A 27,990-nucleotide genomic window follows, 5' to 3' on the forward strand; every position below is an offset into this window, starting at 1 on the left:
TTAACTGTCTTGTTAAGCTCCTAAGGGTATCACAACATCTGAATGGGAGTCGGCAATGTGGATAAAATTCTCTATTAAGGTATATTTAATTTTATTTTGTGATGTTAATATACTGTACATTGTCGTGTACAGTCATGTAGTAGTTTTCTGGAAAATCAATGACACTGTTTATGTGTAAAATAACCAGACAATAACCCATGTAGGAGATTTTGTTTGCTTAATTAATAACTATTACAATTTCTTTGATTACTCTAGAATCTTGCTTTAATTAGACCAAATATATTTGAAGGTTTCTTTTGCTAGTTTTTTGGTTTACTTTTGTTTTTTTTTAGTAAGATTATAGGAGGAGTACGGCCACCTCAGGTTTTTATACTGTAGACAGACAGGTAAAGGGCCAGCATGCATCTGGGAGGGTCTCTGTTGTTTTTACCAGAACGAGACGCAACATGAGCCACGGCTTCTTAGTTCTTTTGTTTGCTTGCTCGCAATAGTTAAAGAAACCTCAAGAAAACAGAAAGAGTTTGGACAATGGACTTCTATGGCCTGCATTCATGACATCCTTATGGTGCATCAGGGGCCTTTTGATTTTAGGTTTGATTTTGATTATTGACAAATAACCACTACAACCCAAACAAAGTATGCCACAATCTCTGAACACTGACAATTTTATATCATATCCAGGTAAAGTCATATAGCCCAACCCTAAATCTGATTTTAAAAGAGAGACCCCAAAATAGAACATGTATGTAAAGATACTAAGCTATCTTGTACTGATTGGGAGTTGTGAGAAGTAAAAATAGTAAGTACATTTACTTGGTGTACCTGGATTTAATTCAAGGTACTTGTACTTAATTATTACAATACATTTTGAAAACCATCACAAGTTACATTCTAGATTGATGGTTTACAAACAAAATAAGTTTATCTGATGCCCTGTCACAGATTAAACAACCACACAGTGTATAACGTACTTATAAAGACCACCTTGACCAGTTACACCATTAGAATGCTTGAACCACCCTGGAAGAGGCCATTTAATGATTACTTTTGATACTTATTATTTAATGATAACATCCTGTACAGTGAATTTTGAAAGGACTTTAACTTGTAATGGATTATCTTTACATTGGGACATTGAGTGTGTCGTTAACCTGCAGAATTATCAGCTAATCTTTGCCCTATGTTCTCCTTTTCTTTTCCGTCAACAGGCATTTTTCTGAGCTCTCCTGACAACCATTGGATCCTAGAAACCTGATCCACAGCAGACAAAATACACACATAACAAGCAACAGAGTTGTGTTTAAAATTTTATCTTGTAACATTCTCCTTTATGAGAGAACATATACAATTCAATTTGCAGTGTATTAGATGAAGTGTTTTTTCTGAACAGTTGGTTTGTATCTGAGTTGTGGAGTGGAACTGTCAGAGAGGTAGAAGAATGAGGGTAAAACTTGTTCTATATTCTTCTCTGCAGCACAAAGTAATAGTTATGGTCCCAGGTTGTCACTGGAGACAGGAGGTTGGATACACCAGGCATCACACTGTTAAAATGTCCAGTTTTACTCTTTCCTCTTGTAGTCCTCCAAGTGGGCCAGGATCCATCCAGATGGTCCCAGGATGGCCAGGGAGAACATGCCAATTCCAATGGCAGTTTCCTGGACAACAGACAGAGAGATGGAGAGCATTCAGTCATCTGACAGCCAATCAGCATCTTCACCGCTACATAAAACAAGATCCATTGATCACATTGTGTTAAGTATGCCAAAGGCTGTTCTTAAACTGTTGGCACAAGTTTGAAATCAGTGCCCATATCGGGTTTTTGGGAGCAACAATCTAGTCCCTTCTCCCTCTGTTTCCCACGCAGAGACTGTATTCGGACACCCTCCCAAAATCTTTTCATCGTAGCTGTGTATGATAGTGACACGATGCCATTTAGCCTCGTATGCAGTTGTATGTAGCCTTGTATCCTCTCATAGCAGATGAAGCAACACATTACTCGATACACTGCATGTGTAGTTTGTTTTTTTAGACTGGAAACAGAGGATTTTAGTTACAATTTAACCTCTGAAATTTCAGCCTTTTTAAATGGTAAATGGACTGCACTTACACAGCGCTTTTGTAGTCTTATCAAGACTCAAAGTGCTCTACACCCATTTTTACACACACACACACACACACACACACACACACACACACACACACACACACACACCTCCTGATGACTTTGCCATCGGGGGCAGTTTGGGGTTCAGTATCTTGCCCATGGACACTTTGATGAACTGGAGGAGCTGGGGATCAAACCACCAACCTTCCTGTAAGTGGACGACCTGCTCTACCTCCTCCACAGCTTCCCATCAAATAAAATCCATGAAAAAAGGATCCTTGACCATACGACCTGTCTCCTGCTGCAAAAAGGATCGCTCTTACTGAAAACCCTGATTCTTTTTATCAATTATTGTTTTGTACAAGGTGTATTCATGTATTTTGTTACATATATTTTGTAGTACTGAAAGGATTAGTCAATCAACCAATTGACAGAAAATGTACTGCCAGTTTTGATAACTGATAAACGGTTTAGGTTATCTATTGAGCAAAACGTCTCAACATTCTCTTGCTTTTAGTTTCTCCAGAGTGAGGATTCACTGCTCCGCTTTACATCACTGTAAACTGAATACCACTGGGTTTTGGACTGTTTGGTCAAACAAGGCAAAACATATGAAGATGTCACCATTAACTCCAGATAGCCAAGATGGACAATTTTCACTACTTTTTTTTTTTTTTTACTTTTTATAGACCTAATAGTTAAATATTTATCAAAAATAATTAAGATAAATCTATAATGAAAACAATCATTGGCTGCAGTCCTACATTTTATGTAACCTCCTATTATGAACTCAAACCAATGTTAACAACAATCCATAACTGGCAGATAGAGGTGTCCTGATTTGATCCCAAGGATCGGTCTTGAAGCCAATCCGGACATATTCTAAAGGATCGGTATAGGTTAAAAAAAAAAAAGCCAATGAAATGCCAATGCTTTTTCTCTTGTGCAACTGTGCAGTTCTGCTTTCCTTTACAACCACAGTGCAGCATTTCACTATGCAGCTGAATTAAACTGTCAAAACACCCAGAGAGGTGACAAATTAAAGGAAAAATCTGGCTTGAGGTTGTCGGGGCTCGTTGTGGAACATCATATTACTAAAACACTTTAGTTTATTTTCCTTTAATTTGTCTCTCACACACACACACCCACACACATACATATATTTACACATAGTCCCTTATTTTCAGAGGCTCAAAGGTAATTGTGGCTCGTTTCCCCATTGATCTCCATGCTACCCTGGCTAACTGCATGATAGCAAACAAGAGGCTACTGCAATTTACATTTACAATGACAAACCAGTAATCAGGCTTCAAATGTTACTCAACTGATACCCACCTGAATGTAGCGATTACAGTAAATTTTATTGAAGCAACTGGGGATAAAAATGTACAATACATCTAAGTGCTTTCTGCACCATAGGAGCTTGGCGTTTGAGTTCATTTAAAGACCCTGGTGATGCAATCACTGTCAACACCGGAGGCTTCCACTTTCATGCGAGTAGCCACATTAAATCAACACCTCTCAGATCACTTTCTACAAAAACAGATTGCAGGGCCGTTGGATTATTAGATTAGCATTAGTTTTAGCCAAGTAAATGGTAAATGGACTGCACTAATATAGCGCTTCACACTACTGCCACATTCACCCATTCAAACATTCATACAGCGATGATACATCGGGGGCAATTTGGAGCTCAGTATCTTGCCCAAGGACACTTCGACATGCTGGAATAGCCGGGGATCGAACCACCGACCTTCCGGTTAATGGAAGACCCGCTCTCCTGAGCCACAGCCGCGAAGTGGACCTAATAAACTGACAACTGACCGTAAATTAATTACGGTGAAGTTAAAAGAAAACAATTTACATTTAGACACTGCGTTACTTTCGTATCAGACAGCGCGGTAGGAGACAGGATGGCTAATATAACCGTGTTAGCTTGGGCCTACCTACTGGAGGAAGTAAAACGATCAATAAGAAACAAGTAAGCGGCGACTTAAAATACTTTGCCGGACACGCAGCTATTTAAATTCAGTTAGGGGGGTTAATGCGATACATTGGCTTTTAAAACAAAACACATGCCTTAACGCTGCCCACTGACTTTGCAGATATCGGTTTTGACCTCGTCAGCCAAGGACAATCAATAGGTTAGCTGCTAGCTAGTCATTCAGTCAGCATGAGGCCAAAGTGGTTTAGCGATGACAGTAGACTTACAACCGGGCCGATTTTCTCCTTGGCCGGTCTGGTGTAGATATTAGCTCTCTGAGTGACGGCGTGTGGCCGCAGAGCCGGAGCGGCACGGCTAGCGATGGTCCTCAGTAGCCCCGGCATGTTTATCCGCTACGGTGAAGAGATGTCTTCTTGACTGAAGGAGCTGCTATGGCGTGAAGAGGAAGTGCTTCGATGCAAAGGTCATTTCTCCGCTTTTCCTCATCGAAGATCACTAGCCAGTCGCACAGCGCCACCTGCTGTCCTGGATGATGATGTTAATGAATAAGAATATGTATATTAGTCACAGGCACCATTTTACTGCAGAACGGTTGCTTTAACTTTAATACGTTAAGTACATTTTGCTAATAATACTTCTGCACAGTGTTTAGTTACAGGATACAGAATAGTTACTCCACTACTGCAGTTCAATTTAAAAAGACAATACGAATAGTGTCACATATTTCACATCCAACTTGTTCGTTGACAGCAATGCTCTATATAGTTACAAGACCACTTCAATCAGAGTAGGCAGGATCTTGTTAAAAATCAGACTGTGCTTCGATTTCGAAGTTTCAGGTCGTTTTCAAGGGGTCGAATGTCCAAATGGTAAATGGCTCTGACCAGCCAGCTTATTCTGCAGTCTGAGCTAATAGGCAGCCAGGTTTCCTCCTCATGGTATAATGACCACTTCCCATCCATTACTTTTGCATTTTCTGCATTTTTAGGCACAAAAATAACTTTTCATGTTGATGGCCTCAAAAGCATTCAGTCATTTTGGGTTGTTTTTCGGCCCCCTGCCTGTGCACAGATCTCGCTGATGAAGCCACACGGACACCCGTCTATATAGCACAGTTATCAGATGTCTCATGTTTATAGAAGAGGAATAAATCTCTTTTTGTGTCTGGCGGCAGCTTCGAAGGCTTGCGTTAAGGTTATAAGCCAGGGTAAATTAGAACCAGAGGCCTTTTTAGAGGTCACAGATCAGAGCCACTGTTCTGGCAAAGTAACAGTTCAAATGCCACATGAAAAAAGGATCATTAATGACTGGAAACACTAATTATTCAAGCTGTTGGCAGGTCAGCTCTCCTACTCAGATTCTATTGCCTCTGATGTGTCAGCTAGATCTCCTTCAGCTGGTTTCATTGACTTGGTGGAGCAGAGAGACAGACTTTGAAGCGAAAACTTCAGCCAGCAACTGCTGGCTGTGTTCAACTGCTGACTAAATTACCAGTAACTTTTTATTCTATGTGTGATGAGTAAGAAGCAGTAATCGTATGGTAGAAATAGCAGTGGTAAAAAGTTTACTACTCAAAGAATTGTTTGGGGGTGTAATTATTCTTTCAAACTAGATTTTGACATAAATCCTCTCTATAAAATAGGACCTCAAGATAAGAACAAAATGCAGTCACCTTAAGGCCCTGTCCGTCACAATTTGCATTTATTAAGCAAACTAATTGCCACAGAGTGAGTCTGGAGCCTTTGGCCTTTGAGAGCTGGTAATCCAGTGTGGTTGTTGCCCACGGTATTTACCCTCGGTGAAGTGAAAAGTCCTCAGTCAGGCAATAACTCAACTTCAGTTCAGTAATGTCAAAGTTTATTGGCCAGAGTCCAACCTGTACGCAACTCAACGTGAGTGGTAATCCTGTCTTGTGCAGCCCTGCTCCTCATGTTACATACAGACTGCCTCCTGCTAACCAGGGAAAGGGGGAGCGGTGGTATGTAATAATCCCCTTCACCCCATCCCTCCATGTTCACCTCCCCACCTCTCCACAATTCCCTACAGATTTTAGATTGAAGCAACATTTCGCAATACTACTCTCTACATCTCTTTTGTTCCGATTTTTTATTACCTCCGTGTGTAATTTTCCTCTGAAACTATTAGTGGGAAGACGGTTGACTTCAATAGAGTGTATTTTGTTTTTTTCTAACAACTCAGAAAATGGGGATTGACTCTGGAGTTAATATTTCAGATGATGTTGCACCTTACGGAGGAAAAAGTGCATTTACCCAATTGGAGCACAACATAGTGGCTGGATATCTTATTACTGCAGGTAACAAACAGAAGACAAGGCAACATAAATAGATAGATTTCATTGCGAGTATTGTGTTGTTTCAGTGTGATTTCTCTCATTTATATTATTTATTCTGTAGAACCTTTTAGAGTCAAATAATGTAACTCTCAGTGGCATTCAGTAGAGTCTGCATTCAGTCACTGTTTAAACAAACACTCAACACAGCTCCAAAGTTTCAAATGCTCAGACGCTCAAATGCTCAGAAGAATAACCAGTGAACAATGAATATTGCTCCCTCATCAACTCCTTTTCCTTAACACACACACATGCACACTCACATAATATAGATATATATGGATATATACATATCTATATATATATATATAGATATGTATATATGTGCGTGTGTGCGTGTGAGTGTGTGTATATGTAAGACATAAAAAAAATATCACACAACTGTTTAGGAATTACAGCAATTTTTATACATAGTCCCTGTTCTTGAGTGTTACCAGTGGTTTGCACCTTGTGGTAAACCCTCTGTATTTACATTCATGAAGGCGTCTCTTGATTGTAGACTTTGACAATGTTACATCTTCCTGCTCCAGAGTGTTGTTGACCTGGCCAGATGTTGTGAAGAGGTTTTTCTTCACCAAGGAAAGAATTCTGTGATCATCCACTTCAGTAGTCCTCTGTGGTCTTCCAGGCCTTTTAGTGTTGCTGAGCTCGCCAGTTCCTTCTTTTTAATAATGGACCAGTTTGTTGATTTGGCCTCTCCTAAAGTTTCTGCCATATGTCTGATAGGGATGTTTTGTTTTTTCAGCCTAAAGATGGACATCTTTATTTTTCATTGACATTTCTCTAGACCGTACATTGAGAGTTCGCATGAACAGCTACCAAATGCAAATTCAACACTTGGAATCAACTCCAGACTTTATCGGCTGAATTTGTCGTGAAATAATGAGGGATCAGGCCACATCTGGCTGTGAAATTGTAATGCAAAGAAATTGTGGTCAGGGTGGATATTGGGAATAAAAAGTGCCATCATGTCCTATGTCCTGCCTGTGGTTATAAGATTAGAATACTAAAACATTAGGGAAAGATGGTGGCTTTGGTTAAATTTAGAATAAAGAAAACACTGGTTTTGTGCTTCTTGTCACCGTTGACTAACCCCAACAAAGTCTTTTGAGTGATTTAACCTTAACCAAAAACCTATTCATTGGGTATTGTTAGAAGACAAACGAAATACGTTGGCAGCGAACTTGTACAGATATTTTAAAGACTTTTTATTTTCTTAATTTTTTTTATAAAAAAACAATACAAGTGATATTATGTTTGTTACAAAAATATTTGCTATTGCAAATTATAAGTATATACATGTAATTTTATAGGAGAAAGGATTGGCCTACCACAGTTGTTCCTTATATTTTTGTATGCAGTAACATATAGTAAACATGTATTTGCCCTGTCAGCGCTGTCATGCTGTAGTAGTCAAGTACAGAATTTTTTTTATTGCACTGATAAAGTTCTGTATCCAGTTAATGTTAAAGGGTTGGTTCAGCCAAATCATAATTTGCACTTATTTGAGAAGTGAATTGAATTCCGTTTCTGTTGCTCACAGCATTGAAAAAAAAATTTCTTACACATTTAATTTTATTGGATGGTAAAGGAAAGCGCGGAGGTAAAGGAAATGTGACTGTATCAAATAAATAGGTGGGTTTAAACTTTGCAAGGCCAGTAATGCTGAAAAGACGTTAGTCTATTGTTATCCTTTAAAAAGCTGATCCGATAGCATTATGTAATTTATCCAAGTATTGGCACTTTATCATGGTGGATGTTTAGTGAGATTGGCTGATATGAAAACATGTTTAATGTTCAGTTCTTGCTACTAAAGACCTTGTTACCTAACCAATATCTTTATAATAGTTTCTGAATCCCGAATTTTGCATGTCTCTTACAGAAACTTTATTAAAACAGTGAAATAGTAGAAAAAAAGTCAACCCTGGGTTTCAGCCTGTAGGTTTCTTCATATGTATGTTTAAGCCTTTTTTTTTTCATTTCTGTCAAAAATCCGTCCAACGGGTGCTGCTCATGGCATTTTGCTTACTAAACTGATTTTTATAGGATTGCTCAAATTAATCAGATTCACAGGTGTTTTTCATAACAGACATTTGACTTATAACAACAGGAAAAGCACAGTTGACGTTAATGATGGCTCTGCCCTAGCGATAGTTGCAATGCAATCCAGCAAATAATGATTTTATTAGTGACACCCCAATAACATCTGATAATTTCTGGGTAACTTGATGCCTAAAATAATAAACATCTGGAAATTCAAAAAACATGGATGTTTGTGCCAATTGACTTTTGATTACAAAGGGAGCATTTTGGACATGAAATCATCTTATACTGACAGCATCTGCTTTGATCTGTTTGATAAGTAGCCCGTGGATCATTTTATACTGTAATATGTGATGATTGTGACTGTAGGAAGTTATGTGTGGTGTTACATGTTACACCACACTCCTTCTAATCAATAGTGTGTTCATATTTTGATAAATCTACATTCCATATCAACACCATACCTATATACCCATGCAATTCCTGTTGCAATGTTCAATATTTGGAGTTGTGCATGCTGCTACTCACGATTATATGATTCTAAGGTACTCCACAGGTTCGTGCAGTAGCGTGCAGTTAAATACGTGAACATTTACTCATTTGGCAGACCAAAGCGACTTACAAGTGAGGGACAACACTAAGGCCTCAGTACGGTGGGAGACTTTAAGTAAGTACTAAATCTGTACAATAAGACACAGTGCAAGGAGAACAGTTAAAGAAGTGCATCAACAGTGCACAGTAAGTGCTAGTTAGGCATATTCGGATGTTAGAGGTGTTAGGAGAGGAGGTGCTCTCGGAAGAGATGGGTCTTCAAGAGTTTCTTGAAAATAGAGAGGGATGCCCCTGCTCAGATAACATTAACATCTGATAACATTCATTCCATCAACAGGGAAACCAAATGAAAGTAAAAGATGAAGCAGATGAATTATATGTACATCTCAGTTCATGGAAAGTTGTAAGACCATTGTGCCTCATATTATCTGAGAGGTATTGTGTTCCTCTGGTTTACCATTGAGGAAATTTGATGGCTTTACTTCCAATACATAAAAACTGGTTATAAAATATTGGTGTGTTAATATGCCATTTCAACCCCCAATTACACTGTTTTTTCAAATATTTTCCAAACCTTAATCAAATAAGCAATTATTGGTCCAAATCTGTCTTCGTACAACGAGCCATTAAACAGCACATCAGTAGGCTTAAGAGGTTACACAATGTTTTTCTCAATTTCAGCCGAGGGTACATGAGTCATTTCCGGGAACCACATCTGAATGCCCTTAACATAAAAGAATGATGACATAGCTCAAAATGGGGAACATTGAGCCCTATACTATTTTTACTGTACTGTTATATCTCAAATCTTATTCTTCGGTACCATTGTTTTCAAGTGAATCTTGAAATTAGTTTATGTAATTCATCCCAAATCCCACCTGGAGGTGATAGAAGTAACATACCAATTACTGAAATTGATTCTGGGGAGGATATTCTTTTTAACAAGTGAAATTCATCCTGCCATTGACATTGTTAGCTTTTGCCACTTAGGTCATCTTTAACAGATTTGTACATTCCTTTGTAATTCTTTTAGGCAATTTAGTCATGAGACACATACACATCAATTCCTAAATGCCTGAAATCATTAACAATAGTTAAAAATTAAAAATAGTAATTTTGTGTTTAGATTAAGCTCTCTCATTTCATTACCCAGAGGTAAAAGAAGCGATTTATTTTTGAAAAGTTTATCTTGAAACCAGGTATTGAACTAAACTTGTATAACTAGTATCTTTAAATTATGGGCGAGTGTAATAGGAACCTGGTCCATATACAGTAACAATTCATCAGCATACAGAGGGTTTTTTTTAGTGGTACCTTAAATCCCAATCTGTTCCACCTCATCTGATGATCTTCTTTTCTGGGCCAATGATTCTAAAGATATAGGAAACAAGCAGAGATGGGGCAGCCTTGATGCGTGCCACACATAATCTAAGGAAATCTAATGAGATCACTGATTGCCTTTTAGAACCATGGCTGTTTGATTATGTAAAATGTGGTCAGCATATTAATAGATTTCTCACTAAAAAACATTTTTTTAAATTGTGTAGAACAGATAAGGCCACTCCAGTCAATCAAAGGCTTTTTCAGCATAAACTGCCACTATGACACAAGCAGTTGAGCAGTCTCTTGTTGCATCATTTACATGCAAAAAACTTTGAATGTTATCAAAAGAGAATCATTGTTTTCACAAAGCCAGTTTGATCAGAATTCATTAATGAAGAAAAAACTTTCTTTAAGTGACCTTCTGAAACTTTTGCAGACAATGTAATGCCTGAATTCAGAAGTGATATTGGTCTGAAGTTTAAGCACACTTTCCCCTTCTTATATAGAAGGGTAATAATAGCAGTATTAACAACATTATGAGAGCTTTTCTCTTTGATTGGTATATGGATCATATCTAAGACCTAAATCAGGCAAAAAAATCAATTGAGTAATAAGCTTTTTCAAAACCTAGATGTGGTAAGCTTAGGCCAGTGAAGAAGTTGTCTAAATCTTTTCCACAAATTTGTGAATGTGAAGCCTTCTTTTAAAAAATGCCTGAAATCATGATTGATTAATTAAGGATCACAGACTAGGGTACATTGCCCATATTTGAAGGTATATCAGCTATATCATTGTTTACTCACTAAAAGAAAACTAGGTGGACTTCCATCAAAATATTCTACTTGTATCACCCTTTGGATTAATTAAGTTCAGCTTTAACTCTTTAGAATTCCCTCTTTTCTATAGTTGCTTTCACCCTGCATTGTTCCCCTGGTCATGTTTGCCATGTGTGGTCAACTGCTGGCACCAGATCATATAACCAATAATTTAATATACAACATGCTTATGTTTACCAGCCTCAATAATTCTAAATTTTCATTCTAAATTTCACCATTGAGAGACACATTACAAGAAGTTAATTTTCATATTGAGACTCACTTTTTGTGAGTTGTTGACTTTAAATTGAAAAAAGTGTCATCAGAGGAATTGCAGCTTAAAACACTTATGTGTTTTCTTTACTCCTCAGACACTGTGACTTCTGTTTAGAATAAATATACTCTAGGATTAGGTGTTGCAGGATTTCTACCTCCCACATTGTGACACTGTACTTCATGTCTTTTTTCCTCTTTTCAGGTGTCATCAGTTTAACAAGCAACATTGTGGTGCTGCTTATGTTTGTGAAATTCAAGGAACTCCGTACTGCCACCAACTTCATTATAATCAACCTAGCTTTTACTGACATTGGAGTGGCTGGTATCGGCTATCCCATGTCAGCTGCCTCAGACATCCACGGAAGCTGGAAATTTGGCTACACTGGTTGTCAGGTGGGTGGAATGTGAGTGCGTTGAACTGTAATTTTACTTTGTTGGGCAATTCTGTACACAGAGCATCTATTGCATGTCTACCCCTTGAGACAAATTTTGATACTGGACTATATAAATAAAACCGACTTGACTTGACATGTGCATTATTCAACTGGTACTGGTAATCTACATTGAAAAGTCATGTAAATGGCACCAAATTTAAGGTTGAAATGAAGGGCGGCGTGTGTTCCATCAGTCAATTGTTTTATTGTGTTTTTGCTTTATTTATTTTTTCGTTTGTTTTGATATTTTGACACCACAGTATATGGCTTAAAATATACACCGATCAGCCCGCAACATGAAAACCACCTGCCTAATACTGTGTAGGTCTCCTTTGTGCCATCAAAACAGCTCTGACCCATCAAGGGACAGACTTCACAAGATCTGTGAAGATGTCCTGTGGTGTCAGGCGCCAAGATCTTAGCATCATATCATTCAAGTCTTTTAAGTTGCGAGGTGGGGCCTTTTTCCGGCACATCCCTGAGATGCTCGATCAGACTGAGATCTGGGGAATTTGGAGGCCAAGTCAACACCTTGAACTCTTTGTCATGTTCCTCAAACCATTCTTGAACAGTTTTTGCATTGTGGCAGGGAGCATTATCCCGCTGAAAGAGGCCACTGCCATCAACACATACCTTGGCCATGAAGGGGTGTACTTGGTCTGCAACAATGTTTAAGTTGGTGGTACGTGTCAAAGTAACGCATGAATGCCAGGACCCAAGGTTTCCCAGCAGAACATTACCCAGAGCAGGTCGGTACTAACCACTGCATACCGGGAACACCCCTGTACCTACTGTTTGGAGATGCTCTGACCCTGTTGTCTAGCCATCACAATTTGGCCCTTGACAAAATCGTTCAGATCATTATATTCGCCCATTTTTCCTGCTTCCAACACATCAACTTCAAGAACTGACTGTTCACCTGCTGCCTAATATATCTCACCCCGTGACAGGTGCCACTGTTGAGAGAATCAGTGATTATCTCAACTTCACCACTTCACCTGTGAGTGGTTTTAAGGTTGTAGCTCATCAGTGTACATTAAGTACTCTTGAAAATGTATCTTCACAAAACTCAATTTTCTGTTCTCTGCACTGTCTTCAAAGACACATCCTGTTTGTGCGATTGTGCACTTCCATCCTGCAATGCCTACGTAACATTTAAAGAAAGGCTTAAAGAACTGTGTAAACAAGTTACCAGATTTCACAGACCCTTTCTACCGCTTCAACGGTATAAGATATGGAATATGAGGGTGTTTTTAGTTACTCCATTGCTAACATTAAAAAAAACATACACCACTCATCAAGATCTGCATAAGGTGAGAACCTTGCACTTGTTAGGCTTGACATTGAACCATAGTGGCATGTAAACCTCTGAGGTTGGACTTAGCCCCCTCCTGTGTAATCATATAATCCACATATTCCTCCCAAATCTATGTAAATATATGGAAATTATTCATAAGACTCAGTCAGCATTGACCCCGGCCTTGTAGTTCTCCATCTCATCATGTTTCCTAAAATTAAAAAAATATATATCATAATAACTGTATGTAAACTTATTCTGAGCTGCCCATGAGACTAAACATGTGAGCAGATTGACGCACATTCACTTCAGCTGCTGCACTGCAGCTGGCCACGTGTTTGGAATATTTTAGCAGATTATGGATTTTTTTCCTCAGTCCTTGTTATTGCTTAGTGATATTGACCCATGTGATACTAATCTACAGTGAGAAGGAGTGCTAGGAAACCTAGACCCAAACAATTTATCTGGCTAGTGATGGCTTTCCCATATAGTACCTACTCGTAGGAAATTTCATTTATTTAAGAATTAGGGGAATATCAGATTTATCATACACACCCAATTTAACCAAGAGGGTTTTAAAGAGTCAGCATAATTACACTTAAAGAAAAGTTCCTCTTGGTGGCCTTCCAAAACAAGCTTTTAACCAGGAATTATTATCTTTTTGGGGGAAACTGACTTTAAATAAGATAGGCAGCAAACTGTCTGTACAAGTTAAAGATTGAGATGGGAGTAAAAGAAAACGGAAAATACCAAACTTTATATGTGTACACGTTTATTACTATGACCAAAACTTCTACACAAATTACACAACAACAACTACAACAGCACAAAACATATTAAATATGCAAACATTAAACAAGCTAAAGCAAAAGTGAGAATAAAGAATGAAAAACCAAGTTAATGCTGAAAGGGATATGTTGAATGATATGAAAAGGTATAATGGAACTGACCATGACCTGAGAACAGCTGGTAAAAGCGCCAATAATCTGGAGTTTTGACTAAAGACAATTTTGCTTTAAACTCAAACTTTGCATGTGTAGTTTATTAGGTGGTGATGATGATTTGAAGAGGATGAAGGAGACTCCGCTGACACCGTCTTGATTGCATATAAGGGTATATTACAAAGAAGTACAGCATCAAATCAAGCATTTGCAGGTCTGCTCGTGAGAGGGTGTGAAGCCAATGAACCACTCTGAAAATCAGCCTTGACCGCCGACTCTTAAATAAGGCCGTTGTTGAAATGTCACTAACGTATGGTTTCAATCACAAAGCATTAACTCCCTCCAAAATGCGAGGCTTCCTCTGAGTCCCCCCGATCTAGGGCCTCTATGATAACACATAAATTTAGCTCTGCATATTTAACCATACAACTCATTTCCCCCCTTTGAGGCTTGCAGAGCCTAAAAAAAGAAAAGAATTACCCATTCATTTTTATAAATGTACCAAGAATGACAGTTCCGCCTGTACTGCTTGCTGCAGCTTAACCTTAGCAAGACAACAAATTTGTGGAGTGTGAGAGCAAAATCCTGTCAATCAGCTTCCTTTCTTACAAGTTCAATCAATCAATCAAGACAGGAAATTCTTCTCATGGTCCTTGATGCCTTTAAGCGACCACATATAGTACTCCAAGCCAATTAAAAAAGGAGGATTTGTGAAAAATGTATAGAAATATGTCTTAAGCAAATACATATTGAAACCTCAGCAAATAAAACTAAATAATGTCGAAATTCAGGCTGGTCGTCCCATCTGACCCTCCAATGGACCTTTCCCTGCCAAGCACCCATCTCCCTAAGCACAGAGAAAAAGAAAATAAATGAAAATTGTATTTACATACTGACAGAAAACAACGTTTTTAAAGCAATTAAAGTAAAAAGATCCCCAAGTAAAGCAAAATATCATATTGGACTCACTAGCATATAAATGTCCTACTTCGAATATTATCAATATCACAGATTACATCTAACACTGTAGAATGTATATATATATGAGAGAAGACATAAGAAGGTATCACACTGCAGCTCCTCAGCAGCGTCGACTCTCGTTGTAGTGTTGGTGGTGTTTTGAGTCTGGACATTTTATTTCCACAGTGTCCTTGTTTAGGGCCCTTCGTCCATTTTCACTTTCCTCGTTTTGAGTGTTTGAGAACATCGGGGTGCCTGAACAGTCAGCCACCCTCACAGTGGTTTTCCCAAATACCATTCTAGGAGAAAAGAAAGAAAACCCAAACCAGTATCTTGCAAAAATAAAAAAACATCAAATGCAGATTATCACATTATAATGAGATGTGAATTTCACAGTATCATACTTTCACATTATCCCAAATTAACATTCACATTTCCATTTGCCCTCTTTGATTATACCACTCTATAGTAAGAGACCACAAAATAACTAAATAATATCAAGAACAAATGCATAAAGTATAATGAGATTATATATTCAAAAATGATATTTCTCAATCAATTTGCATTCTACCACCAGTTCCTCATCTTCGTCGTCTGGGTCAATCTTCTGTAGTAGTGGCATCTGTGTCCTGTTTACAAGCTCAGTCAATGTTTTATTTGTGGCTGCCCCTGTCACAACCTCACTTGTAGAATTTCCCAATGTAGCAGATGTATGAGTCATCACCATCATTTTTGTAGTATTTATCCCTGTCTGAGTCGTATCTAAAGTAACAACCGAAGTTGTTGTATTAACACTATTAGTCGCTTGGGGAGCTAAAGTAGTATGTGTCATCTTTCCACTATATATCCCCAGTGTAGTTGCTGTGGTGAATCGCTCCTGAACTTTTCTAACGACTGTGGATACTTGAACAGGAATAAAACTTATCACTTTCACTTTACGAGCGACATATCCCTCTATCCAATAATTTCGAAATGATACAAATTTTAAGTGTGGTTCAAAATAAGTGTATGTATATTCCCCTTGGTCTTCCCAAGTAGCATTGTTCAAGACAAGCCGACAATCACCCTCCATTTTCATCCACCTCATGTTATTGTACAACACATTCTTCCTTCGATCACGAGGCACAATGTCAACATCAGGTCCTACTAACACTACGTCTTCACCGTGACTATTTTTCCACTTAGGAGGATTATTGCCACCAACATTCCATTTACCACATTGACATGGAAGATGAACCGCACTGCCTACTTTTACCCTAATCACAGAATTCGAAGAAGTCGGTGTCGTCCGAGGTGCAACTGTTGTTAAGAGCAATGCATTTGTACTTTCAGTAACCTTCAGGACTGGAAGGATAGGTTTCTGTTCCTTTTTTCCAGTTTCTGGCCGGAGAGTTGACGTTATAGTTGTTAACTCTCTTACTTCTTTACCAGCTTGGAGTTGTGTGATCTTGTTTACATCTTTTACTACTAAAGTCACTATCCTCATTCTAAACCCTGTCTCTAACCCCTCACTCTGAACTTGTGGATCATAATAAGAACACCTACAATCACCTTGATCCTCTTGCTGAAGCCTACGTACATAAAGGCTACAGTCACCTTCAATCTTTATTCTCCTCTGGTCATTAATTAACACATACTTCCCTAGTGTTGATGCTCCCAACAGATCAAGAGCCTTGCCATGGTTATCTTCCCACTGAACTCTGAATTTCCCTTCGCCAGTATTCTCTCTCGTACACTGACATGGGAGCTGAGCTGGCTTTCCCAAGGGCACTTCACCCCTAGTTCTCGTAACGTCTTGGTCTGACCCTTTTCTGAACTGGCCCTGGACTCCTTCGTCTGACTGAATCTCTGGATTCCCCTGAAGCGGGCTCACAGCCCTCTGGTGTCTTTGATGCATCATGCCCCACAGAAATGGGCTCTTCTGTTTCTGGGACATATTGGAAATCTATGTCATCAAATTTTCTTTCCTGTCCATTGACTGCAAAGTCATCCCTGGCATCATAAGAAGTGTGCCCAAGGTCATCACCATTGTCCACAACATGGACAATCTCCTCCTCGGGCTCTTCAGCCTGGACGTCTTCATGGACCTCTGCTCCTTCTGCATGTCATTCCGCATTTTCTTCTGATCCGCCTTATATGTGGATATGAGCACCTGCATTGTTTTAATTAAATCTTGGTTGAGTGTCCCATCCACTGGCCAATGTTGGTCAATTTCGGGACAACGCTTATGCGACTTTTCCGACATTTTTTCTACACCTTTAATTAGGGGATTACTCTTCTGCACAACATCAACCGGAGTAATTGCTTTTGGAGTTTTAGCGTCCTTCTTCGAAATTGTAAGGGTTCTCTTATACTCCCTTATTGTAAATCAAATCAAATTTATTAAAGTTTATGTAGGTTATCCCTTTCTTTAGTTTCCAATTTAAATTAATCACAAACCACTGTATTGCCACAATTGGTAACAGAAAGTTAAATAAATTTGCCAACTTCAGAGAATCAAAAGTCTTATTTTGATTTATCTTTCTAATAATATCTTAGTTCTCCAAGTTATTCTACTTTAAATTGACTCAAATGTCCATAAAGACTGTCCATTTACTCTAAACCCAACTCTTCTGGGTTTTTTTTTTCTTGTCTCTAACAAAGAGGGAAGGAAGGGGGTAGTGCTCTCTCAATCACTCCCTCTCTCTCACACAGAGAGGCAAAGAGCAAAAAACAGAGAAAAACTGCACAGCTATCGATCGACCAATCGATCCCACATCAAAACCAAAATGCGAGTTTTAATATATTTAATTTAATAATAAATGATAAATACTATCAACTGTCCCTCAAGGGCTCATGTGTGTATTTTTAACAATTTAAGTCCCCTTAAAGACTCATAGATCATTAGTTTCAAACGTCCTCTCAAAGAGGCTCATGATTTTTATCATTAAAAAGCAAACATATCTGTCCTTATGAATCAATAAATCACTTATTTTCAACCACAACCTACGTGTGGCTTTCACACATGAACCTTCCGCAGCCAGTCACACCCAGCTGAAACACCGCCGACACACAGACACACAAACCAATCGCGGAACAAACAAAGGCACAGAGCAGATTACACAAAAGAAAAGCTCACAACGAACTCAATCATCATCCAAATTTCTCAAAGTTAACTCATTCATACTTTTCCCAACTAAATGCTCATTTTTGCCGCTCACTTTTCTCTTTTTCCTAAATGAATGCTACTTTCGTGAGATGCAGACATTTCAATGAGAGGCTGCTTCAGACATTGTTCGTCAACGAATGTTCGAGTGGGAGCTTACAACTGAATTTTCTCATTCTGCACCTCCAGTTCTTAGAACTGACCTGAGACATCCCCTGGTGACATCCCAGGTTTTATGGCCCATCTAACACCGCCTTCCTAAGGGCTTCATCCGAATCTGCAGCTTGACCTCTGTATTTTATCTCTTTTCCTTTACATTACCTCTTTTACAATGTTACTTTTACTTTATTTAATTTCTCCTAATTCCTCCAGGCCTGGAGTTACATTTCTAATTTCCAAAACAAACCCATAAATACAATATATACAAACCCATTTACTCGACTCGACTCAGCTCAGCTGCTGCTGATACCAGCTCTCGTACAGACTCGCTGCCATCAACACCTCCTGTACATGCTGCACTGCAGCCGGCATGCCGAAGAATGCTGAAGATACCGCTTGAGGTCTTGGGGGCTCGCTTGATTTGTTCATGTACCAGAGTCAGACAGTAGAGCTTGGTAGCCTTTGAATATTTGACTTGCTGATATGCTGACAGACTCGCTACTACATTTTGGTTAAGTTTAACAACCTGTAATGCCTTTTAGTGTTCATAACTGTTTTACAATTTAAATACCTCTGTCATCTCCAGGTCATTTCTTATTTCTGCCATTGTCATGATACAACTTATGTATGAGTTGGTAGACTTTTGTTGATTTATTGTAAAAATAATACACACACATAGCATCAAGACAATTATCACAGTATGTTAAGTAAAGTCACCATTGACTATTGACATAAGTTATCAGCTTTATGTAGCTGACAGTTTAATATTTTGGGAGGTTGATTATGAATATTGTTTAAGTTCCACTTGATACCAGCATATCATGCTAGTGTGTGTGTATATACCAAGGGAAAATAACACTCGACCATCCCAGCACTACACCTGTCAAGAAGGAAACTGACAGATGCATTCAGGTGAGTCTCTTTTAAAGGTTTTTTTTTTTTTCTTTGTTTGAGCATGTTATCAAATGGAAAGCCAAAGATTTCCCAAAAAGGACATCTTTTCAGGATCAAGTGCTGGTCCTCCATTGCTTGCACAATCCCATTAGGCCTGCCTGTTTTCTCTCCGTCAGTGATCTCGGGCTCTGTTCATAAACTCTGTCTCTCTCTCTGTTTTTAGTAACATGTGTGTACACATGGTATCATATGTGTAGTACACGTTACAGTAACGCTAACCATAGGCATACAATAGACAGATTGCTGAATGTGTCTATCCAATCTTCCAAGCAGCCTCTGCTTTCAGTTCATTTCAGTGTTCTGTGAAATCAAGTTTCAGAGACTTCACACTTGTGTGAGTTAGGTCTTCCCTCACAGTGAACGCAGCGATCTGTATTTATTGTTGTCAAAGTTACTTATCATTGTGTATCATTTTGATGTCATTGTGTGGTGCAATGCAAACTTTTCAAACTGATTTGCACTTCTATCTGTATTTCTATGCAACAACTAAGTAAAAGCAAAGGATTTATTTAATGTATTTAGAACAGATTTTAAGAACACATTTTCAACTCAGAAATCAGTTCACATTCTGGGTGGGGTGGCGTGGAGTACCTACTTGTGGATCCTGGGCGCTATAGAAATGTATGGATTAACCCGAAAGGGCCCCCAAACAGCCAAACAGTAGCAAACAGACACTACCTTTAACTGATAAGTTTAATAAAGTGCTACACAAAAGTAGGAAATTTGAATTTGAACATGTTGTTATTACTAGCTTAATGTGTCACAATTATGCAAATAGTTTTATAGAAAACACCTCAAGGCAACATCACAACAAGCCATTATCATGAACTATCTGTTAAAAAAAGGTTCAAATTTCTGTGTTTTTGTCTCCAGATCTATGCAGCTCTCAACATCTTCTTTGGCATGGCCAGTATTGGCCTGTTGACTGTGGTGGCCATTGACCGCTATCTCACCATCTGCAGACCAGACATAGGTATCTATTTACTGCTCTTCTGCTCACCATGCATGCATGTAGAAATGTATACACTAATTTGACAGTTTGTTCGGTACATGTAGCTAAAACTAGACTGATACAACAGTCCTGTAATAAATCCTCCTTTCATGAAGGTGTTGACTCAACTGAGTGATCATTTTGGAGGATGTAGTTTGTGCTGCTGTTGAACTGTGCTCTGTTATACAGAGAGGAGTTTCTTTTATTTCGCCTTCCCTTACTGACATAAAAAATGATATAAACACCTCTCTGTATAACGCAATAGAATTCAGCAGCACCACAAACTGCAGCCTCCCAAATGATCATACAATTTCACCAACACCTCTATGAAACAGTTTCAAACAAAAACATTACAGCCTTCACAGGGGTAAGAATTATTGCCGGATTGCATTAATTTTAGCTTTGTGTAGCTAATAAAAATTGAACAAATTATTCATGGTGCCCAGGGTTATTGGTGACCCTTGACCTGTTCTTTATTGCCAACATCAGGCCAAAAATCTTGACTTGTATGCATCAAATATTAATTGTAATAGGGAGATTGCCATGAAATTTACTTGACATCTCCATGTTCCCAATGGGATAAATATTTTTAATTTTAATGACATAATGGTCTTTCTTGCATCACCCTCAGGACAGTATATATATATATATATTATTTTTTTTATATTTTTTCCCACTTGGCTCTAAAAATGTGAGAGTTGTGGGTAAAGTGTTGTCCAATTCATCCATTTCTATGGGAATCTTTTGTAGGTTTACACAGAAACCCTCTAAAATGTGTTTTACCTCTGGCTTTTTGCAACTGTTCTAACTGTTACTGAAAAAAATAGAAATAGAAAGGCTTTCGTTTTTCTCCAGTTTTCTCAAAAAGAAAAAGCTGCAGCTGCAGTTGCAAAATAAACACAAACCTGTTTAGGTGTTACAAATGTTACACAGTGTTAATTTATTCAAACATTTGGAAACTAACTCCAAAATGTAAAAAACCCAATAAAAATAAATTGTAATGAAACCAGTATATCCACACTTTATTTACAATTTAGTGACTTTCCTGATCTTCATTGTGAACGTACCTGTCATTTCTGTCCCCAGGGCAGAAAATGACGGTGCGATCATACAACCTTCTTATTCTGGCAGCATGGCTGAATGCTGTGTTCTGGTCCTCCATGCCTATAGTTGGCTGGGCTGGTTATGCCCCTGACCCCACTGGCGCTACATGCACAATCAACTGGAGACAGAATGATGCGTGAGTCATCAATACACTGCAGATGTTATTGCATTCTTGACAGTAACTAACATATTGCTTTAAATCTACTAAGAAAATGTATTACAAAAAAAATACTACTGCTGCTACTGTGGTAAACTGGGATTGGTTTGAAATTAAAGTGCTCCCATGCTAATGAACCAATGCAGATTACCCAAACACAGGAAATACAGTAAATGCCCACAAAATAAAAACCATAGATAAAAACATCATAAAACCACATCATATAATAAATCTGTTAAAAACTGTTTAAAAGAACTACCCAAACAACATGAAAGCAGACTAAGTTTCAAATAAGTTGAAGCCCCGGTTTATGTCCTTCTTAAAAAGTTCTGGATGTGCTCTTTTATCACCTGTGTGATAAAAGAGAGAGAATATGAGTTTAGTGAGTGTGACAGGTGGTCTTAACCTGCCTCTGCGTCTTAACCTGCCGTTTTACTAAATTTACAGAACTAATAAAAATAACAGTTTCAACTAAACAAAAAGCATAAACTTATCTGCAAATATGTTATTAAAGGCAGATAAGTTTTAGGCATAAATTTGTCTAAAATTTATCTGAACACTACTTTTAAAAAATTAAAGTGACCAAGAGCTACTTCTGTCTTATATATTACTTATATTTATTCACATAACGTATCAAAACACTCAAATTAACCAGCTGAGTTAAGATAATTTTGTATATACATGTATCAAATGTCAAGATTCAAAGCTCACATAGTTTATGAAAACATCTTAAATACACATCAAAGTCATAGAAAACATTACCGCTTTTTACTTTAGTTTTTTCTTAAACTTATTTTCCGTATACACATATCAGTGTTTCACACATCACCTCCATTCAATTATCAGATTCTCATCATCTTTTTATGGTCCACATGCGTGTAATAAGTGATTTCACTATTTCCTACAGTTAGTGAGATGACTGATGATGGCACTGCATGCAGTCCACAAGAGAGGTGTATGCTGGAGTGTATCTACTTAGGTTCACTCTTATAGAGTCATTTAAATGTTCATCTGTCAGTCTTGTTCTGAATTTAGATTTTATGACATTCATATCAGAAAAGGCTGCTTCACAAAGGTATGCAGAGCCAAATAAAGCAGATACTTCCAGGGCCTCTTGGTGACTGCTCTTATAGCGTTCTGGGTCCACCAGTCACCAAAAATGTTGTGAATGTTGTTGAGATTTTAGCTGGACATGATTTTGGAGATTTATAACCTCCATCTCTTTCTCCACAGGATTGACACTGAACAGTTCAGCCATCTGCTCTGGAGTCTCACCTATGTCTACCTCCATGAAGGGGTTGGCAATGAATGCCGCATAGGGCTCAAGTTTTTAGTTTTATGAAATAACAGTTTGGCTTTAAAAGCCTTGACAGTACTGTTCATATGACTATGGCTTTGTCTTTGCCTTGTAGCTGTAGGTTCAGGTGATTCAGTTTCTCTGTCACATCTGTCAGGAACACAAGATCGAGCAGCCACCCAATGTCAGACAATGGGGTAATGTCCTCCTCCCTTGATTCCAGGAAAGCCTTGATTTCCTTCAGCAAGGAAATAAAGCGCTGTAGTTTGTTGCCCCTGCTCAGCCATCTGTTTTCTGTGTCGAGGAGAAGATTATCATACTCAGCAGACAATTCCTCAAGAAACAGTTTGAAATGTCTGTGTTGTTTGGCCTTTGCTTGAATGGAGTTGATACTCTTAACAGCAGGTGTCATGACATGACCAAATCCCGTAACCTTTGTGCATATAGCCTGCTGATGGATGATGCAGTGATAGTTCAGAAATTTAGGAAAGTCCGGGCATGCCTTGCAATTTGCAATAAATCCTATGTGGTGCCCTGTCATAGCTGGGGCTCTGTTTGTTGTTATAGACTACAGTTCTTCAAAACGTTGTAGATGTCAACCCTTCTGGTTGTGGTTTTCAGAGGAAGCAATGTAAAAAACTCTTTTTCTTTCTTTTGTGGAAAAGTCATCGAGCACCTTCCGAACAAGCACAGCCAACTACGCGGTATCACCTGAGTCCACCGACTAATCGCATTTGATTGAAAGCCAATTGCACCTAGTCATGTCCCTTTCTGATTAAAGCACAGAGCCTCTCCATGCCCCTGTGTTACCACTGAGCTGTACATCAGCAATAGTAGACAAATTTTCTTTCTTACTTTTATGGTCCCTGAATAACTTTTTTAGCTATAAAAGTCATCGCTTCCTTCACCATCCCACCATCGGTGAACGGCTTGTTGCTCTTTCATACGACATGGGCCACTTTAAACAATGCCTCTGTTGCTGCCTTGACCTTTTTTGTCAGTTTAGTGAATATGAATTGCTGTTTTTTTAGTGTTGCTCTCAGTTCGCTCACCTTTTCTATTCGTAGGCTGCTTCCCACAGGAAAGTCCCATGCAAAGTTACTGTGGACTTGAGTGAAGTGCCGTGCAATGTTGCATCTGATACCAACTGAAACGCTGGTACCGTACATGAGGCATACACACTTGCCCTTCACATTCGTGAAAAAAAATCCTTGCTTTCTCATACCTCGTGGAAATAGTATGTTTTCTGCTTTTTCTTGACCTGGCCACTTACTTTGTTCATCCTAAATCTGGCTATTCTGTAAGGTTATCTGGCTTGCTAACACCACCGGACTCCTTGCTTTAGCTCAGTGGCTACCTAAGTAACTAGCTTACAGTGTAAGTGATGTGACGACGTGTTGAAAATCTTGACAATAGCATAATTTATTTGATTGATATCTGATGTCATTTTGTGTTTGAGGGGGTCGGGACGTCTGTGTATTTGATTGGATTGAAATTGGAAAAGGTTTCCAGGGTGAATTTATTTGTTGTCTGATTTTTTTTGTACATAATCTTTTAACCTTTTGGTGAGCTACTCAAAACAGGCAGTGAGCTACCGGTAGCTCACGAGCGATGTATTGGAGAACCCTGGTCTAAAACGTATCTGCCTTTAATCACAAATTAGCATTTTAACACATTACAGAATGACTTAACAAATACTAATGTAGGTTACAATAAAATAATCTCAATAATAGCCCCAGTGTGACACATTATATGGGGCATATTTAGAACATCTTAAATGGGTGGGCTCCTATAATGGACCCAGAGGAGAAGGTATTACGCTGGCAGCCAGTGGCCCCCCCAATGCTACTGTACTGGCTACTTTAGAAACTGCTATTAATACTGCTGCTGTTTCTGTTACTATTAGGGTTCATATTGCAAGTGCTCTTTGTAGAACTAGTAGTGATACTACTATCAAAACCACAAAATCATCTGGTTATTCTGTAGCTAATAATACTGTGAAAGCTGCTACTACACTTTCTACTAAAGCCAGACTCAACGCCAAAGGTATTTGAGGACAGCTAGAAACAGTGTCTCCACTACATAGTTTATCCACCAGAGAGCGCTTAAAAGTTGCTTTTTTGGTATATATCAGAACACACAGTATCTTTTTCATATTTGGTTACAAAGACAAATTTAAGCACCTTATCAAAGATATGTTCATGTGTTACCATTATGTGTTATTGTTATGATATGTCATCATCACATTTTTTAAAACTCTAAAATCTCAATGTCAGTATTGGCCTCAAATATCCTATGCTATACTATACTTTCTACTACTGTCACTATTAGAACTGCTTAAAGTTCCCCTGTTAACAAATAAATGTTAACCTTAAATGGAATAATTATTCATTAACGTTAATGAATAGTACTAGTAGTAGTACATAGTTAGTTAGTTAAGTTGTTTTTTTATTAGTTCATTATATTTATTTGATTAAAAATTATAATGATTATTTATAACATGAACTATTGGTAATAATTAATTCTATCTAGTGTAATGTATGTAAAGTACTACAGTGTAGTACAGTGTAGACACCTGTTGTCTTTTTGATTGTTTTTTTTTACATCCTGAATTATTACACTTAGATTGTAAACCTGCTGCTGCGTTGGTAATACTATATTCAACGATAGTCAATGCAATAAGGAAAATTTGAACTGAATTTAAATCATCGGGATTAGAACTTTAAGACATTAATATGCATACTAATGCATGTTAACCAGGCCAAAGATAAAACAAAATCCAGTATATAATTGTGTGAGCACATACTAACTCTACCTTTCCTCCACAGCTCATTCATCTCTTACACTATGGCAGTGATTGCTGTGAACTTTGTGATGCCTCTATCTGTCATGTTTTACTGCTACTACAATGTGTCAGTCACTGTGAGGAGATACAAAGCTGGCAACTGCCTGGACAGGATCAACATTGACTGGTCGGATCAGATGGATGTCACCAAGGTGAAGATTGAGCCACACTGAGCCATTTTCAGGCTCATTGTTTCTTCTGATGCTACTACTATGCTGTCATTGAGGTAGTGTGCCACTTATAGTTGCATGCAGCTTTGGTGTAGGCCATGATTTTAGTGGCGAAATCAAGTTCAGCTTCAGGAGTAGTAGTAGTGGCAGAGATATGACGTGAAAAAGTCTTATTGCATCCAGAATGCAATGTTGACGTATCCAGTGTCCACTGGACAATTTTTTTGTTCTACGGTCTCACATGCATCTGTATTCAATTTTAATCAATACAGTCTTCACAGGCTGTGTATCGACTCATATTTTACGAGTCTAACTATAAGCCAAAGTGTGTTTTTAGGCATAAAGACTACTATATGGCTCCATCTTACCTATGTAATTACTTTGATTGTGTTTTGGGCTGTGAGAGCTGCAAAAGTGCTTCTGAGAGGATATCTGTCATGTTGCTCAACAGATCCAGTCTAGATACTGGACTGCATATGCAGCTAATGTACTGCTTTTGATACACCGCTGGTGTAGACAAGATGTAGGCTCGTTGCCAAGCTTGCCTATCCACTGTAGGTCTTGAGGAGTTAATGTCAGATACACATTAGAGACATATATTTATTTCAGACCACCAGGTGTGCAAAGATCCCCCAAGTAAACTCAAATTAATAACCTTAATGTGAATCTACTTGACCAGGAAAACCAAAACATAGAAGTTATTGAGCACTATCCCCGTGGTTTTTGGCAGTTTTAACGCTCCTTTCTTCAACTTCATGTCTATTTCCTAACTATCTCAACTCTTTCCTTTATAACACATACAGTATTCTGCCTGTATTACGTCAAAACTGTTTTGCTGTGTTTGTGGCCAGCAGATGTCCATAGTGATGATTTTCATGTTCCTGGTGGCCTGGTCTCCTTACTCCATGGTGTGCCTCTGGGCATCGTTCGGTGACCCAAAGACCATACCTGCCCCCATGGCTATCATCGCTCCACTCTTTGCCAAGTCCTCCACTTTTTACAACCCCTGCATTTATGTTATTGCCAACAAAAAGTGAGGGTTTTTCTTTTCATCATTTGATAACAGTCAATGTGTGTGCACGTGTACTTTTTACAATATGCTTGTGATAGGCAGTTGTGTGCAGTAGAGAGGGGTTGCTTTAGTGATGGTGCATTCAAGGACTTAAATGATCTTTTCCTTCAGGTTCAGAAGAGCCATCATAGGGATGATCCGATGTCAAACCAGGCAGCGAATCACCATCAATACCCAGGTTGCCATGACAACCTCCCAACAACCTCTAACCCAGTGAGATGAAAATGCTTCAGTATTATATTGTATTAATAGACACTGTCATTAAAACCATGTATAGAAGATTGCTATGGTGAAATAAAATTAATCACACTCAGTGTTTTTCTTCTATTGTAGCTATTTTTCTCTTGAATAACCTTATTGTGCATTGTGGTATTTACCATGTAAATTCCGCTGGCTGTGACATTGTAGTTATTGTTTGTGTTCCAGTTCAATAACAAACTAACAATGAAAATCTTTCTGGTATGGACTGCATTCTTCAACTGTTCATCAGAATAATATCCTGTGCTCGAAAAAAGCCAAAGCAACAATAGGAAAACTCATTACACCTTGTTCTTACAAGTTCTTTACTGGTACAAAAGTGCCAGCTTCTGTATCAGAAAAAAGTACCTGAAGCTGGAAGTGACGACTAGAGGTCGAAACAACGGGTTTGGTCACATATCAACAACACTCCCGTTCTTGCCACTAAAAAAAGCATTGCCTTGCACTTACAAGGCACAAAACTCACCCACTCTCTTGGAAGAGGAAAGGGCTTCATTGATACAAGGTCCAGCCCAGCCTGACTCCGGGCTCAAAAGGCAGGCCTGAGAGACCTACCAGGACCATTTCAAGATCCCAGTGTGGGAAGAGGCAACAGGTGGGGTCTCAGTACATGGACACCACGTAGGAAGTCTTCAACAGGCAGATGACTCCTGGCTATGAAGCGGTTTAAGTTGTCATGACCAGCCACAGATATCACCGCAAACACCCCCAGGTGGACACAGCACCACCCAGTCAAAAAGCCCCTGCAGAAGAGCAAGTATATCCTGCAGTGGGAACGGATGCAAACACATGCTAATA

The 27,990-nt window shown here is 38.6% G+C and overlaps 2 protein-coding genes across 2 annotated transcripts; one reads left to right on the top strand and one right to left on the bottom strand.

Moving 5' to 3' along the window:
- Positions 1-1,294: 1,294 nt before the first annotated feature.
- LOC120794985 (cytochrome c oxidase subunit 8A, mitochondrial) lies at positions 1,295-4,501 on the bottom strand. The gene is made up of 2 exons (XM_040136409.1): positions 4,316-4,501; positions 1,295-1,655 (listed from the first exon to the last, which is right to left on the bottom strand). Exons 1-2 carry the CDS (start codon positions 4,430-4,432, stop codon positions 1,560-1,562), a joined length of 213 nt encoding a protein of 70 aa, XP_039992343.1. The 5' UTR covers positions 4,433-4,501; the 3' UTR covers positions 1,295-1,559.
- A 1,750-nt stretch (positions 4,502-6,251) lies between these two features.
- On the top strand, positions 6,252-27,151 carry rrh (retinal pigment epithelium-derived rhodopsin homolog). The gene is made up of 7 exons (XM_040137951.1): positions 6,252-6,363; positions 11,611-11,801; positions 20,172-20,271; positions 21,376-21,529; positions 25,676-25,844; positions 26,717-26,895; positions 27,046-27,151. Exons 1-7 carry the CDS (start codon positions 6,252-6,254, stop codon positions 27,149-27,151), a joined length of 1,011 nt encoding a protein of 336 aa, XP_039993885.1.
- Positions 27,152-27,990: the final 839 nt, after the last annotated feature.

The sequence above is a fragment of the Xiphias gladius genome, chromosome 10, assembly GCF_016859285.1.
Source record: "Xiphias gladius isolate SHS-SW01 ecotype Sanya breed wild chromosome 10, ASM1685928v1, whole genome shotgun sequence".
Classification (NCBI taxonomy): domain Eukaryota; kingdom Metazoa; phylum Chordata; class Actinopteri; order Istiophoriformes; family Xiphiidae; genus Xiphias; species Xiphias gladius.